This window comes from Oryx dammah, unplaced genomic scaffold (assembly GCF_014754425.2).
Source record: "Oryx dammah isolate SB20612 unplaced genomic scaffold, SCBI_Odam_1.1 HiC_scaffold_1, whole genome shotgun sequence".
In the NCBI taxonomy this organism is placed as follows: Eukaryota; Metazoa; Chordata; class Mammalia; order Artiodactyla; family Bovidae; genus Oryx; species Oryx dammah.
Genome location: NW_024070185.1, coordinates 62,999,091 through 63,016,299, shown reverse-complemented (window position 1 = coordinate 63,016,299; position 17,209 = coordinate 62,999,091). Strand labels below are relative to the sequence as shown.

At 39.1% G+C, this 17,209-nt stretch overlaps 1 protein-coding gene across 2 annotated transcripts in view; it reads right to left on the bottom strand.

Annotated features, from left to right (window-relative positions):
- The window catches only part of TGFBR1 (transforming growth factor beta receptor 1), a 70,333-nt gene that overhangs the window by 12,458 nt on the left and 40,666 nt on the right, over positions 1-17,209 (bottom strand). For both annotated transcript variants that reach the window (XM_040238878.1, XM_040238888.1), the window contains exons 4-6: positions 16,540-16,770; positions 11,450-11,617; positions 8,373-8,529 (exon numbers count right to left, since the gene is read on the bottom strand). In XM_040238878.1, coding sequence (XP_040094812.1) covers positions 8,373-8,529; positions 11,450-11,617; positions 16,540-16,770 — 556 coding nt within the window. The remainder of the gene's footprint in view (positions 1-8,372; positions 8,530-11,449; positions 11,618-16,539; positions 16,771-17,209) is intronic.

Sequence of the window (17,209 nt, the reverse complement as noted above, 5' to 3'; positions counted from 1 at the left end):
TCTTTTTCATTTATTTGAGTTCTCTCATTTCTTCTTGGTGAGCCTGGCCAAAGATTTGCCATTTTTTCTACCCTTTCAAAGAACCAGGTCTCAGTTGTAATTTTCTTTTTTCCCAAAAAATCTCTATTTCCTCTCTGATCTTTATTTTTTCCTTCCTTCTGCTGACTTTAGGTTTTGTTTGTTCTATAATTAAGTGGTGAAGTGAAGTTGTTCAGTCGTGTTCGACTCTTTGCGACCCCATGGAGTATAGCCTAACAGGCTCCTCCATCCATGGGATTTTCCAGCCAAGAGTGCTGGAGTGGATTGCCATTTCCTTCTCCAGGGGATCTTCCCGACCCAGGAATCGAACCCGGGTCTCCCACATTGCAGGCAGACGCTTTACCGTCTGAGCCACCAGGGAAGCCATAAGAATAATTAAGTGGTAGGCTAGGTTGTTTATTTGATATGTTTCATGTTTTTTGAGCAAGGTCTGTATCGCTGTGAACTTCCTTCTAGGAACTGCTTTTGCTGCATCCCGTAGGTTTCTTTTTTGAAAATACCTGTGCCAGCTCTCAGCTGCTGCCCACAGGGTCTAGCTCACAGATTGAACCTGGGCTTCCTGCATTGGGTGCTTGGAGTCAGCCACTGAATCACCATGGAAGTCCCATTCCATAGGTTTCTTATGGTTGTTTTTACTGTCATTTGTCTCAAGGTATTTTTAAATTTCCTCTTTGGGGCTTCCATGGTGGTCCAGTGGTTAAGAATCTACCTTGCAATGCAAGCGACACTGGTTGGATCCCTGGTCTGGGAGGATCCCACATGCCTGGGAACAACCAAGCCCATGCACCATAAGGAGAGAAGCCACCACATTGAGAAGCCCAAGCACCACAACTACAGAGTAGCCCCTGCTGGCAGCAGCTAGAGAAAGCCTGTGCATAACAACAAAGTCAAAAATAAATATTTTAAAAAATAAATAAAAAATAAATTTCCTCTTTGATTTCATCATTGACCCATTGGTTTTTTTAGTACTGGTAGTCTGTTGTTGAGTCTCTGTGTAACTTATTTTCTCATTTCTTTTTCTGTGGTTGATTTCTAGTTTAATGCTGTTATGGTCAGGAAAAATGTGTGAGATAACTTCTACACTCTTAAATTTGTTGAGGCTTGTTTTAATGTCCAGAAAATATCAATTTACCGTAATTCTACTGTGTTCTTTAGGATCTCTCTTGCTTTACTGGCTTTCTGTCTAGAAGATTTATCCATTGACATGAGTGGGGTGTTCAAATCTCCTACTCTTATTTCCCCATCAGTTTCTCCCTTTATGTTTGCTGGTATTTGTTTTATGTATTTAGATACTCCTACATTAGGTGTATATATGCTCATGAGTATAAGATCCTCTTCCTAAACTGATCCTTTTTTCAATATAATATCCTTATCTTTCTTTATGGTATTTGTTTGAAAGTCTGTGTTGTCTCACATGAGTGATTCCACACTTTCTTCTCATTTCAGTTTACATGAAATATTTTTCCATCCCATCACTTTTGATCTATGTGTCCTCTGCCCTAAAGTGGGTCTTATAGGCAGCATATTGTAGGCTCTGGATTAAAACAATACATTTGCCACCCTGTCTTTATTTTATTGAAGTATTGTTGATACACAATGTTAGTTTCTATTGTACAGCAAAGTAATTCAGTTATACATTCTTTTCCATTAAGGTTTACCACAGAATATTGAGAGATCTACTCTCTTTGAGAGTTTATCTTTATTCTCAATTTTTATTTTATATTTGGGGATAGCTGATTTATGTGTTAGTTTCAGGTGTACAGCAAAGTGATTCATTTACACACACACACACATATATGTATCTATTGTTTTCTCACATAGATTATCACAAAGCACTGAGTTGAGTTAGTTCCCATACTATACGGTAGGTTCTTGTGAACTATACGGTAGGTTCTTGTTGAGTATCTATTTTATATATAGTATTGTATGGATGTGCTGTGTCTGACTCTGTGACGCCATGGACTGCAGCCCTCCAGGCTCCTCTGTCCCTGGGGAGTCTCCAGGCAAGAATACTGGAGTGGGTTGCCACTCTCTCTCTCCGCCAGGAGATCTTCCCACCCCAGGGATCAAACCCAGGTCTCTGCACTGCAGCTCAGATTCCTGTCTGAGCCACCAGCGAAGCCCAAGAATGCTGGAATAGGTAGCCTATCCTTCTCCAGGGGATCTTCCTGATCCAGGAATTGAACCAGGGTCTCCTGCATTGTAGGCAGCTTCTTTACCAGCTGAGCTACCAGGGAAGCCCATTGTGTGTATGTTAATCGTAAACCCATACTTTATTCCTCCTTTCCACCTTTCCCCTTTAGTAACCGTAAGCCTGTGAATCTGCTTCATAAATAAATATGTTCATTCGTGTCATTTTTTTAGATTGCACGTGTAAGTGACATGTTATTTGTCTTTCTCTGATTTACTTTTACTTAGTATGATAATCTCTAGGTCCACGAGTCTTGCCACAAATGGCATTTTCTTTTTTAATGGGTTACATTGTGTGTGTGTGTATACATACACCATATCTTCCTTATCCATTCATCTGGACATTAGATTGTCTATTGTAAATAGTGTTGCAGTGAACACTGGGGTGCTTGTATCTTTTCAAATTATAGTTTTTTCCAGATACATGCCTAAGAGTCGGATTGCTAGATCATATGATAGTTTCATTTTTAGTTTTTTAAAGAACCTCCATCCTGTTCTTCATAGTGGCTCACCAGTTTTCACCTCCACTAACAGTGCAGGAGAGTTCCTTTTCTCCACACCCTCTCTGGCATCTGTTTGTACATTTTTTCGATGATGATGATGATGGCCATCCTGACAGGTCTGAGGCGATACATCTTTGTAGTTTTGGTCTGGGCTTCTCTATTAGTGATGTTGAGCACCTTTTCCATGTGCTTTTTTGGCAATCTGTATGTCCTTGAGGGAATGTCTTAGATCTTCTGCCCATTTTTTGATTGGGTGGTTGTTGTTCTTTAATATTGAGCCACATGAGCTGTTTGTAAATTTGGGAGACTAATCCCTTGTTGGTCACTTCATTTGCAAATATTTCCTGTCATTCAGTGGTTGTCTTTTTGGTTTTGTTTATGGTTTCCTTTGCTGTGCAAATGTTTGCCCCTCTGTCTTTTGACTGGAGTATTTAGTCCACTGACATTTAAAGTAACTATTGATATCTACATATTTATTTCCATTTTAACTTTGTTTTCCCATTGACTTTATATTTCTTTGTCCCTTTCTATTTCTTTGTTTTCCTTTGGTGGTTTGATGATTTTCTTTTGTGTCATACTTATTTTCTTCTTGGTTTCTGTGAATCTATTGTATGTTTTTCATTGGTGGTTTTTCTATTTTTCAAATAATCCCATCCTATTATCTACTTGCCTTTGATAGGTAGTCATACAGGCTCAAACATATCTAGGAAATGAAAGAAAAAAAAAACCTACATCTTACTTTCCTCCCCCATATTTTATGATTTAGATGTCCACTTTTATATCTTCATGTTCATTCTTTTGCTGTTCATTGTGGTTATCCCTTTCACAGAAGAAAAATTTTTTTAATCTGTGTACAGGCTTATTTCAGTAATTTGCTTTCCAACGGTCATTTTTTTCCTCCCCCATTTTTTCCCCTATAGAGTATTACTCCTTTTCTATTTAGAGAAGACTTTGCAGTATTTCCTTTAGGACAGGTTTAGTATTACTGTATACTTTGAGTTTTTTCCTTTTCTGAGAAATTCATCTCCTTCTAAACAATCACCTTGCTAGGTAGAGGATCCTAGCTTGCAGATTTTTCCCTTTTAGGACTTTGAATATATCTCGCCACTTTCTTCTAGCCTGCAACGTTTCTGTAGTAGAAACAACTGATGGCGGAATCCAGTGTAGTTAACAACTGATGGCGGAATCCAGTGTAGTTAACCTTTTGTCTTGCTTCCTTCAGAATTTTCCTCCTTAACTTCTGCTATGTATAATGTGTCTTGGTGTGGGCCTCTCTGAGTTTATCTTGTTTGGGACCCTCAGTGCTTCCTGTGCCGAATATGTGTTTCATTCTTTAGGTATGGGAAACTTGCAGTCATAATTTCTTCAGATTCATTTTCAACCTCTTTTCCTCTTTCTTCTCCTTATGGAATTCCTATTACGCATAGATTGGCATACTTTATCTTACCCCACAGGTCCCTTTTTTTTGTTTGGCTTTCTGTCTGCTGCCCTAATTGGGCAGTTTTCATATTCAATCTTCCAGGTCACATATTCATTCTTCTTCTTTTTTCTGCTATTCATTGCCTTTACTTCAGTTTTTGTCTTGGCAAGTGAGTTTTCTAATTTTTCTTGGTTCCTGTTTATAGTTTCTAATTCCTTTTTTATAGTACTCTGTATTTCTGTTGATAGCCTTTTTTAATTCCTTCAGTATTTTCAGTCGTCTTTTTGAAATCAGTGCCTACTAGACTGAATAGGTCTGTTTCATTGCTCTTTCAAGGGAATTCTCTTGGTCTTTCAACTGGGAGTGGTTCCTCTGCTTCTTCATTTTACTTATATTTCTCTTCTGTGAGTTTCAGTTAAGTTGCTCACCGTGTCTGACTCTTTGCAACCCCATGGACTGCAGCATGCCAGGCTTCCCTGTCCATCACCAACTCCTTGGGCTTAATCAAACTCATGTCCCTAGAGTCGGTGATGCCATCCAACCATCTCATCTTCTGTTGCCCCCTCTCCTCCCACCTTCAATCTTTCCCAGCATCAAGGTCTTTTCTTGTGAGTCAGTTCTTCCCATCAGGTGGCCAGAGTATTAGAGTTTCAGCTTCAACATCAGTCCTTCCAATGAATATTCGGGACTGATTTCCTTTAGGATGGACAGGTTGGACCTCCTTGCAGTCCAAGGGACTCTCAAGAGTCTTCTCCAACACCACAGTTCAAAAGCATCAATTCTTCGGCACTCGGCCTTCTTTATAGTCCAACACTCACATCCATGTGTGATTACTGGAAAAACCATAGCCTTGACTAGACGGACCTTTGTTGACAAAGTGATGTCTCTGCTTTTTAATATACTGTCTAGGTTGGTCATAGCTTTCCTTCCAGGGAGCAAGCGTCTTTTAATTTCATGGCTGCAGTCACCATCTGCAGTGATTTTGGAGCCCAAGAAAAAGTCTCTCACTGTTTCCCCATCTATTTGCCGTGAAGTGATGGGACCAGATGCCATGATCTTAGTTTTCTGAATGTTGAGTTTTAGCCAGCTCTTTCACTGTCCTCTTGCACTTTCATCAAGAGGCTCTTATAGTTCTTCTTCACTTTCTGCCATTAGGGTGGTGTCATCTGCATATCTGAGGTTATTGATATTTCTCCCAGCAATCTTGATTCCAGCTTGTGCTTCATCCAGCCTGGCATTTCACGTGATGTACTCTGCATAAAAGCAGAGTATACAGTATACAGCCTTGTCATACTCCTTTCCTGATTTGGAACCAGTCTGTTATTCCATGTCCAGTTCTAACTGTTGTTTCTTGACCTGCATACAGATTTCTCAAGAGGCAGGTCAGGTGGTCTGGTATTTCCATCTCTTGAAGATTTTCCACAGTTTGTTATGATCCACACAGTCAAAGCAGAAGTAGATGTTTTCTTGGAACTCTCTTGCTTTTTTGATGATCCAACAGATGTTGCCAACTTGATCTCTGGTTCCTCTGCCTTTTCTAAATCCAGCTTGAACATCTGGAAGTTCATGGTTCACATACTGTTGGGGCCTAGTGTGGAGAATTTTGAGCATTATTTTGCTAGCATGTGAGATGAGTGCAATTGTGCGGTAGTTTGAACATTCTTTGGCATTGCCTTTCTTTGGGATTGGAATGAAAACTGGCCTTTTCCAGTTCTGTGGCCACTGCTGAGTTTTCCAAATTTGCTAGCATACTGAGTGTAGCACTTTCACAGCATCATCTTGTGAATTTAGGAGAAACAATTATCTACAATGGTCTCTCAGGACTATTTATAGGTGGGAGCCGCCCCTGTGTACCTTGTGTGGGTTTAGCATTTTTGGTGCGAGGGCTGTTTTAGTATGGATGCCTGTCTCTTCTCCTCTCGGCATGTTCTGGTCATTACCCCTTTGATAGAGGGTATGCAGATACCTGGTCCTCGTGTTCTTGGCAGTGGTGGCAGCTCATGATTGTTCCTGGAGGTGGTGTCCTGCCACCTGAAAGCTGATGCAGGGGAAAACACCCCTCACACACGGCCCACACGATGGCGCCTGGCCTCTAAGGGAGCCCAGGCTTTCTCTGTGTACACCCTCAGATGCAGTCACATCAGACTCTAACCCATTCTGACTGTTTCCATACATCCCACCCCTGTCTCCCCCAGGTCTGATTTCTGAAGCCTGAGCCTCCACGCATAACTGAGATCATATTAGACTCAAGAAAAATATCTCCACTGGTTTACTCCAAACCCCATGAAAAGCTGAAATTGCAATTTTATGCTATTTGCCTTATGATCTTTGTTTCTAATGACCCACATTCTAGGCGTCCTACTACACACCACCTACTTTGCGGTGTACTATGCAGGGACTATGTATTTCAGTCTAGAAGTCTTCTCACTAAAACAGGATAAAAGGAAAGGCAAGGACATACTCCAGGAACACAATAATAAATAAAAATGAATGCCAGTCCTTAATGATACCATATTGCACAGTTCTGAGGTTTCAAAAATCCTACTAAGGTTACAGATTAGGACTCACAAAGAGCTGCAGCAGCCACTGCCTGGAACCCTGAGTCAAGAGATCTGAGAGTCCCCAGTGAGACCACAAACACAGCTGAGACTGAATAAAGCTCAGCTCTATTAAAGTCCAGTGTAGCAGTTTGAAGGGATTTGGTGGCAAAATGCTGTGATACACAAAGCAAAGCCTTTTGGGTCAGAAAGGCCCAGGTTCAAGTCTCAGCTCTTCAGCTTACCATCCATGAGGCTGCCTGGCCACATTAACCTTCACAGGGTGGTTTCTTCATCTGTGAATTGAGGGTAGTGATACTTACCTACTTAGGTTCTTTGAGTACTCGTGTGTGTGTTAGTCACACAGTTGTGTCCGACTCTTTGTGACTCCATGGACTGTAGCCCACCAGGCTCCTCTGTCCGTGGGATTCTTGCCGTGGGATTTTCCAGGCAAGAATTTTGGAGTGGGTTGCCATTCCCTTCTCCAGAGGATCTTCCTGACTCAAGAACAGAACCAGGCCTCCTACATAGTAGGCAGATTGTTTACTGACTGAGCTACCAGGGGAGTACTCATAGATTAAACAAATACTTATTGAGGACCTACTATGTTCTAGGCACTGTGATAGATGCTGGGAATACAAGGCTTCTCTCAAGCAGCTTACGATCCAATGGAATATACAGATAAGTGAACAGTTATAATGTGCTAAGTGGTCCAGATTTAGCATGCAATGAGGGTGTCTGACAAGGACACCTAACAGTCCAGAAAAAGATTTCTCTGAGAAAGGAAGACTGAGTACAAGTTAAGGAAATAGGAGGGGAAATTATGCTCTAGGACAGAGGTCAGGCCCACAAACTGTTGCACCTCCTGTCAGATCAGTGGCAGCATTAGATTAAAAATAAAGTGCACAATGAATGTAATGTGCTTGAATCACCCTGAAACCCTCTTCCCCACCCCTGGTCCTTGGAAAAATTATCTTCAAAACAATGAGTCCCGGGTGCCAAAAAGGGTGGGGACTGCTGCTCTAGGATACAGCACATGTGAAAGTTTGAAGAGAGAAAGCTATGTTTTCAGGAAATAAAAATATAAAAACAGTTGGGCTAACTACAGCACAACATTTGAAGAGAACATTAAATGATGTAATATACATAAGAGACACATTAAAATGACTGGTACACAGTAGGTACCCCATTAATATTAACTACTCTTATGATAACATAACTAATAGTAGTGTTTTCTGGAAAGACTACCTTTCATCAGCAGTAACCTTTGTAAGTTAGCTAAAACCCACTCCAGTACTCTTGCCTGGAAAATCCCATGGGCGGAGGAGCCTGGTAGGCTGCAGTTCATGGGGTCGCTAGAGTCGGACACGACTGAGCAACTTCACTTTCATGCATTGGAGAAGGAAATGGCAACCCACTCCGGTGTTTTTGCCTGGGGAATCCCAGGGACGGGGGAGCCTGGTGGGCTGCCGTCTATGGGGTCGCACAGAGTCAGACACGACTGAAGCGACTTAGCAGCAACCATGATTTCAGAGCAGGCAAGACCATGAGATCTTCTACCTGTGAGCAATCTAATAAAGAACAAGGCTGAGTTTCATAAAAGTTACGTATCTAGAAATGAGAACGAAAAGAAGTCAACTTCAGAACATAAAAATAACTGTGTTCACTCTGTGATAAGTATACCTTTTTGTTCCCACTCTGTGGTTTGGAGCAATGTCAATTGTATCTGTGGCTGAATCATGCCTTACTGCCAGTCCTAAATCTGCAATACAGCAAGTTCCATTCTTCTTTACCAAGATATTCTTTGATTTCAAATCCCTATGAGCTATGGCTGGTTTTCCTAAAGAAAAAGAAAGTTAAACATGGTTGCTTAAAGGGTAATACCAATCACAAATCTCACCTAGGTCCTCCCATCCCAGTGTCAAAAGCATTTCATCCCCATCACTGCAATACCTGGGCCCTTACTAAACCAACTTACATGAATCAGTGCACAAAAAGTTGATGAAATTACATTTCAAAGAAAACAGATGATGTTAAAAAATATATGAGTCTAACATTCAAAAACCAGGAGGTTAAAGATACTAGTTTGTTGATACCCTATGAATCTTTTTTTTATAGGATTCCTAGGTACTAATATTCCAATCCAAGAACCAAAAATCTAGATCTCTTTTGCCTATCAACTGGAATATATTCATTAAATGCCTTTAATACTGCTGCTGCTGCTGCTAAGTCGCTTCAGTTGTGTCTGACTCTGTGCGACCCCATAGACAGCAGCCCACCAGGCTCCCCCGTCCCTGGGATTCTCCAGGCAAGAACACTGGAGTGGGTTGCCACTTCCTTCTCCAATGCATGAAAGTGAAAAGTGAAAGGGAAGTCACTCAGTCGTGTCCGACTCTTAGCGACCCCATGGACTGTAGCCTTTAATACTAACTACTAGAAAAACTCTATTATAAAATAATTACAGTGTGTAAAACTTGGAACCCTCAGAGGCTGCTGGTGGGAATGTACAATAAAATAGTACAGGCTCTTTGGAAAAAAAAAAAGTCTGGCAAGTTTCACAAATCATTAGTTACTGTCTGATCCAGTAACTTCACCTCCAGGCATATACCCAAGATAATGGAAATGTATCCACACTAAAACTTGTACATCAACGTTCATAGCAGCATTATTCATAATAACCCAATGTGGAAACAACAAATGTCCATCACTGATGAATGGATACCCAAAATGTGGTAAATCCATATAATGAAATATTGCTTGGACATAAAAGGGAATGAATTTCTGATAATGCTGCATTATTTAACCTTGAACCTATACTAAGAGAAAGCAGCTAGTCATAAAAGATATATATTGAATGATTCCATATGCTATGTCCAGAATAAGCAAATCTATAGATGGTCATAAAGAGTCAGACATAACTTAGTGACTGAACAATATATGGAAAATAAATTAGAGGTTGCCTAGGGCTAGAGAGTTTAGAGGGAAGTGGAGAGTGACTGCTGAGAACTACCGGGTTCTTTTGAGGTGATGAAAATGTTCTTAAATGTTCTTAAAATGTGGTGATAGCTATACAAAACTGATTATACTAAAAACCACTGATTTGTACACCAAATGGGTAAATTGTATAGTATGTGAATTACAACTCAATTTGTTGTTGTTCAGTCACCAAGTCATATCTGACTCTGCGACCCTATGGACTAGAGCAGGCCAGGCTCCCCTATCCTTCACTGTCTCCTGGAGTTTGCTCAAACTCATGTCCATTGAGTTGGTGATGCTATCTAACCATCTCATCCCCTGCCACCCCCTTTCCCTTTTGCCTTCTATTTTTTCCAGCACCAGGGTCTTTCGCAATGAGTTGACTCTTTGTACCAGGTGGCCAAAGTATTGGAGCTTCAGCATCAGTCCTTCCAATGAATATTCTGGGTTTTCTTTTAGGACTGACTGGTTTGATCTCCTTGCAGTCCTAGGAATTCTCAAGAGTCTTCTCCAGTGCCACAGATTGAAACCATCAATTCTTTGGCGCTCAGCCTTCTTTATGGTCCAGCTCTCATATTCATACATGACTACTGGAAAACACAGCTTTGACTACACAGACCTCTCTCAGCAGAGTGATGTCTCTGCTTTTTAATATACTATCTAGGTCTGTCATAGCTTTCCTTCCAAGAAGCAAGTGTCTTAATTTCATGGCTGCAGTCACCGTCCACAGTGATTTTGGAGCCCAAGAAAAGAAAATCTGTCACTGCTTTCATTTTTCCCCTTTCTATTTGTCATAAAGTGATGTAACTGGATGCCATGATCTTCTGTTTTTGAATGCTGACTTTTAAGCCAGGTTTTTCACCCTCGTCTTTCACCTTCATCAAGAGGCTCTTTAGTTACTCTTCAGTTTCTATCATTACCATCATTCTGAGGTTGTTGATATTTCTTCTAGTAGTCTTGATTCCAGCTGTGATTCACCCAGCCTGGTATCTCACATGATGTATTCTGCATATTAATAAGCAGGGTGACAATATATAGCCTTGCTGTACTCCTTTCCCAATTTTGAACCTGTTGTTTTTGAAGTCTATTTTGTTTCATGTCCAGTTCTAACTGTTGCTTCTTTATCTGCATACAGGCTTCTAGGGAAATAGGTAAGGTGGTCTGGTATTCCCATCTTTTTCAGAATTTTCCAGTTTATTGTATGTGACATAGTATGAATTATAACTCAATAAAGCTATTATAATCAACAATTGATTTTGCAAAGACGGGGCTGACTGAACTACTAAAACAGCATGTGTGACGTATATAGTAAAGCTGGTAATGGGGTTAGCAAGTGGATAATCATTAGAGCAGAGACTACACTGGCATCTGATATCTTATACAGCACAATATTAACTCATGCAATCTCTTTATCCTAGGATCAAACACAATTATCAGATGGTCAGATAACATTTATGTAGCATGTTGGATGTTTACAGAGCATCTTCACATTTCATTTGGTACTATACATATATTCCGAAATCAAGATCCTCAAAATCACAAGACTAAACACTACTTTTAAGAACTTACCAAAATATCAGTATTGTTATAACAACTAGAGAATCTCTAATCAAATTCCTAGATTCCTAACTCTATGTTAGATTTTCAATAGAAAGTTAAAATATTCTCATATAAAAACTCATTTTAAACATTTCCACTTTGGCTGACTTCTTGCAAAAATTTTCTGAATAGACATTAGACCCATAGGAATTTAAAGCTTAAATAACAGGACTGCTTTGAGTTACCTTGGGTACCAACTATCTCCATGTGAAGATGGGCAAGTCCACTTGCTGTGGACAGAGCAAGTTTTATCATTCCTTCCACAGTAACTGTGTATCTGTTCAAATAATCAAAAAGGGATCCGTGCTCATGATAATCTGACACCAACCAGAGCTGAGTCCATGTGCCATTGTCTGCCAAATAGAAAAACAATATTTCAGATAGGCTATATAACGCTTATGATTTATCTGTTCAAACATTATCACTTTTTACTCAGTCCTGAATCACACAACTGCAACACGTTGGTACCTTACATTTGCATAGATTTCTTTCATATTTTCTTGTTTTTCTTGTTCATATATTTTCATTTATTTTCAGTTTTCTTATACGTTTATGTTTATATCCTTTAGGTCCTTAAATTAAGTCCCCTATCCTTGAGATTGAGGCAAGGACAACTAGTCCATTCAAGAGACAAAGAAATCATAGTGTAAAGACAAAGAAATCATAGTGCCACACGAACAGTAGCAGGGATGGGACTGCTTAATACACAGAACAATGCCTGGTCCAGGTGAGGTGCTCAGTGATTGTTCCTGGAAGCTGGGAGAGAAGCAAGGGAGGAGGAAGAAGAGAAATACCTGGAACCTAGCACAGCCACAGTGGGAATGGAATATTATGGGACAAACCAAACGTGACCTTAAATGAGAAATGCAAGCTTTAATGACAAACTGTATATACAGTTCAACAAGAAGCCAAGTAAGATTATTACAATTCCAAGGTTTCCAGCTTAGAAAACTATAAAAACAGTAGTATCACTGACACATGGGGCAGCTGAGATAGAAACTAAAAATGTCAGGAGGGGAAAAGGCTGGGACTGAATTTAATTTTACACAAGGTAGTTTTAAACCTCACTAGCTAAGAATGTGCCTTTTTTCAAAAGTTCTATTAACTGTAAACCAATATGTGAAATGAAAATGTATTTTCCCTCAGGAACCATGTAAAGGTTGTGGCTGGGCTTCTAGGCTAGGCTGGTCCACAAAAGTCCATTTAACCTAGAAGTAGCTGGAGAACCATATATGTCACAAAATCATGATAGCAAAGCAGTATTACAACAATACTAGGAGGCAGGGCATTTCAGTAAAAGATGCTTTACTTGGAGTCATTCTGACCTGGGTTGGAATCCAGGGCCTGGCTGTTACTAAGTGACCTTAGACTGGTTAAGAAACTTCTTAACCAGTGAGCCTTTGTTTCCTCTTTTACACTACAAGAATACCTTAACTTTTCAAGACCACAAAGATGATTTTAAAAATAAGATAACAGGTTTTTAAAAAGCATTTAGCATGGCACACAAGAACTAAAATGTGCTATTTCCTTCCCTGTTAGTTATAAAACGAAAGAAACTCAAAGTGACATAAAACATTTTATTTTGAAGGTTGTTACCTGAAAGAAAGCAACTCTGATTAGAAGAAATTAAAGAATGAAATGTTTTCAGAAGATTCTGGAGGAGGTTGCTGAGTATTTTTGCAAGGATTTAGATATTCATGATACTAGTTCTTTATAAATTCATTCATAAACTTTATAAACTGATTCTGTTCAAACTTGTGCCTTTCCTTTTCCCTGATACAGGTATATCACTAAGTACATCTGCACGATTAACCATAGCTGAATTCTGGAAGGTTCACAACAAGAAATAAATTCGGAACACAGGAAGATGGAAGACTGGGAGATTTTCTAAGGTAATTGACAAGAGAGGTGGAAGGATATACTAGAGGCTATGCCCACATAAAGGGTTGTCTGAGTTGGAATTAACTAAATTAGGAGGAAAATAAAGGAAAAGGGAATAGGGGGCTGGAGGTGAATGTGGTGGGGGAGGGGCAGACCTAGATTCTAGGCAGAGTCCATTGACCCTGACAGAGAAGAGAGAGCAGGACGAGCCCCCCAATTCCCACGGTGACCACTAGGTGACAGCACTAGCTTGGCTGCTGCTTGAGCGAAAGAGAAGAGCTCAGGGCAGAGTTAGCAGGAGCGTGTTTTGTCAGTCAGCACGTTAACAACTTAGAACAAGCCTAAAACATGCTGGGTCTGGTAAGAGCCTCAAACTGCAGTTTTTAAAGTCACTGCCACCACTGAATTTGAAACCAAAAATGTGGGCGAGTTCTTTGAGGGCGAAATTACCTATTTGTAGAATTAGAGCCTTCATATGAGTTAAGAAGGGTTTCAGAAAACAAAAGCACCTATTAAGAAATAAACTCACCCAATCAATCAGAAAGTGGGAAAAAGACCTAAACAGACATTTCTCCAAAGAAGACATACAGATGGCTAACAAACGTGAAAAGATGCTCAACATCACTCATTATCAGAGAAATGCAGATCAAAACTACAATGAGGTATCACCTCACACCAGTCAGAATGGCCATCATCAAAAAGTCTACAAACAGTAAATGCTGGAGAGGGTGTGGAGAAAAGGGAACACTCTTGCACTGTTGGTGGGAATGTAAATTGATACAGGCACTATGAAGACGGTATGGGATTCCTTAAAAAACTAAAAATAAAACCACCATATGACCCAGCAATCCCACTCCTAGGCATATAGGCTGAGGAAACCAAAACTGAAAGACACATGTATCCCATTGCTCACTACAGCACTATTTATAATAGCTAGAACATGGAAGCAACCTAGATGTCCATCAACAGATGAACAGATGAAGTTGTGGCACATATACACAATGGAATATTACTCAGCCATAAAAAGGAATGCATTTGAGTCAGTTCTGATGAGGTGGATAAACCTAAAACCTATTATACAGAGTGAAGTGAGTCAGAGAAAAGATCATATTCTAATGCATATATACAGAATCTAGAAAATGGTACTGAAGAATTTATTTATAGGGCAACAATTGAGAAACAGAATAGACTTATGGACATGGGGAGAGGGAAGGAGAGGGTGAGATGTATGGAAAGAGTAACATGGAAACTTCTATTACCATATGTAAGATAGATAGCCAATGGGAATTTGCTGTATGGCTCTGGAAACGCAAACGGCTCTGTATCAATCTAGAGGGGTGGGATGGGGAGGGAGGTTCAAAAGGGAGGGGATATATGTATACCTGTGACTGATTCATGTTGAGGTTTGACAGAAAACAAAATTCTGTAAAGCAATTATCCCTCAATAAAAAAAACTTTTAAAAACCTCCATAGTCACAGAATATATTAATAATAAAGACTGTTTTAAAGCATTGGGGAAGAAGAAAAATGGTGTCTAAGAGAGAAGAAAATGAAAACTAAGGACTTGGTCAGACTATAAGTACTAGTTTTATTTGTTTTGTTTTTAAATAGTATCAAATTGGTAGTATCTATTGGTAACAGCTGCTTACATCCATCATCACCTCTAGGTCACAGAAAGTAGATAATCACATTATATATGCCTCCTGATGAGGTGCAATAGAAAGAATACAATATGTAGAAAGTATATAATATTTTCAGTCAGAAAACCAATAAAATAATCAGATTCAGTTTCTAATTTTAACCACCAGTTTTCAAATTATACAAGGAGCAAGTTTAGAGATACTGTACGAATTCAATTAACAAATCTAGAAGATGATAAGGTCTATGGGAGAAACAATCCAGTTTCTTTAACAAATAAACTGCAAGAAGGAAAAAAATTGGGGGGGGGGGCACCCTAGTGTTAGTGTTTTTAAAAACCCTAGTGTTTTTAAAGGATTTAAGATAAATATCAACCAAATGCAGTGGATCCTAAAGTGAATAACCAATAAGTAGACAATTGCAGAAATATGAAACGGACTAGATATTTGATGGCATCCTTTAAATTGATAATGGTGGTATGGTTATGTTTCATAAAAAAGATTCCCTATAATCTAAAGATGCAAACTGAAATATTAATAGTGAAAAGATGTATTGCTGGGATTAGCTTCAAATAATTCAAAGGGGCAGAGTAGATGGAATCAGAACTCAAGTATGATTTGCAATGAGCTGATAATTTTTGAAGCTGGGTAATGGGAATCCACTATCCTATTCTCTACTTCTGTGTATACTGGAGATTTTCTATAAATAAAAGTTTAAAAAAACAAGTAATGTTCATTGTAAATAAATTTGAAAATACAGAGAAACCACAAGAAAAATCAAAATCACCCATGAACATCAACTAAGGTTAAACACTATTAACATTTTGAAGAAATAAATATTGTTGAAGAAAATGGGAAGGGAGAAGAATAAAAATATGACTATGGTTATGGCCTTTAAAAAAGAATGAAAGCATTTTTCTAAAAAACCAAATAGCAATGCTGGGGAATAAATTTGATTCAAAGCCAAGTATGATGAGAGTTGAGTTTAATACAAGTCTCTGACAAAAGCTATAAAGGTGGGATTGTGGGCACTGCTATAACAACTGAAGCCAAAAAAGTACAGTCTGAAGTGACTTTTCAGTCACCGCTCATCCTGACTGTCTATGCACATGGTTTCCTCACTTGCTTCAGCATCTGATCTAACCCCTGGCCTCAATCACCTGTGTACCACAGGCAAGAAAGGGTTCATCCACATGGTTACCAAGATCTAGGTGGTTTTAGAGAAACCAATTCTCTAAGTGAGTTTACTTAAAAGACTAATCTATTTAGCCCTAGAAATTTAAACACAGAATACACTTGAGAAGTTATTTTTATTCTCCCTATAAATAAGCTCATTAGGAAATACTAGAATGCCCTAATGGTCAGGAGGAGATTAAAAGGAAACATATCTGAGCTCTAGTCTATCTCAGAACTCTGGGCAACTAGAGCTTATGGTTTTTTTTTTTCTGTTATGATTATATTCAATATCTAACTTCCCAGAACCAAATTAACAAAAGCATATAGTTTCATTTTTTGTTTTTTTAAATAGCTCTTTATACTTTATGAAGTAATTAGAAGTTTAGGAACATGTCAAGAATCAAGAAAATCTTTTAGAAGTTCCTATTTCTAAAGGCTTCTAATGTATTGTTTTACTTAGTAGGTCTAATCAATATGACAAATATCCATTTCTCATCAAATATGACAGCGTTTAATAGTCTTATTTGTAGAAGGAATTAAAATATATTTTGTTACACTCAGGAGAAGCAAATGTCACTGACCTTTATTGTCTGCTGCTATAAATCCCAAGATGTTTTCGTGACGTAACATGACAGTCTGATAAATCTCTGCTTCACGGAACCATGAACGTTCTTCTCTAGAGGAGAATATTTTAACAGCAACTTCTTCTCCTCTCCATTTTCCTCGCCAAACTTCTCCAAAACGACCTTTGCCAATACTTTCTTGTAACACAATAGTTCTCGCAATTGTTCTCTGAACAAGCAATGGTAAACCTAAGGATAAAAATAAACAGTATTCAATACAAAATATTAGTATGTTTCTAAACCAGGATAGGTGTTAAAGAATGACCCAGAAACTTAAAATCTCACTGAGGAAATACAGAGTAAATTTGCGAAATCAGTAATTCATGATAAAAAGGAAACTAATAAAAGGATCCAGAAACTCCTGCCTAAGAGTCAAGGTAGGCTTTAAAAGATAAGCTGAATTTAGACTGGGTTTACAGAAGGGATAGGACTAAAGAAGAAGAGAAGGTAAGGTGTTTAGGTAGGAAGAATATACAAGCAAAAGCAGAAGGAAGGAAATGGATGATACATGTTTAGGGAACCAGCTTAGATAGGCAGAACGGGGACGTGTGTAGTAAAACAGCAGAAGAGGAGGGAAGCTGCGTCCGAATGTGAGGAGTACTGAACGCTGAGCTCAAGACGACCAGTG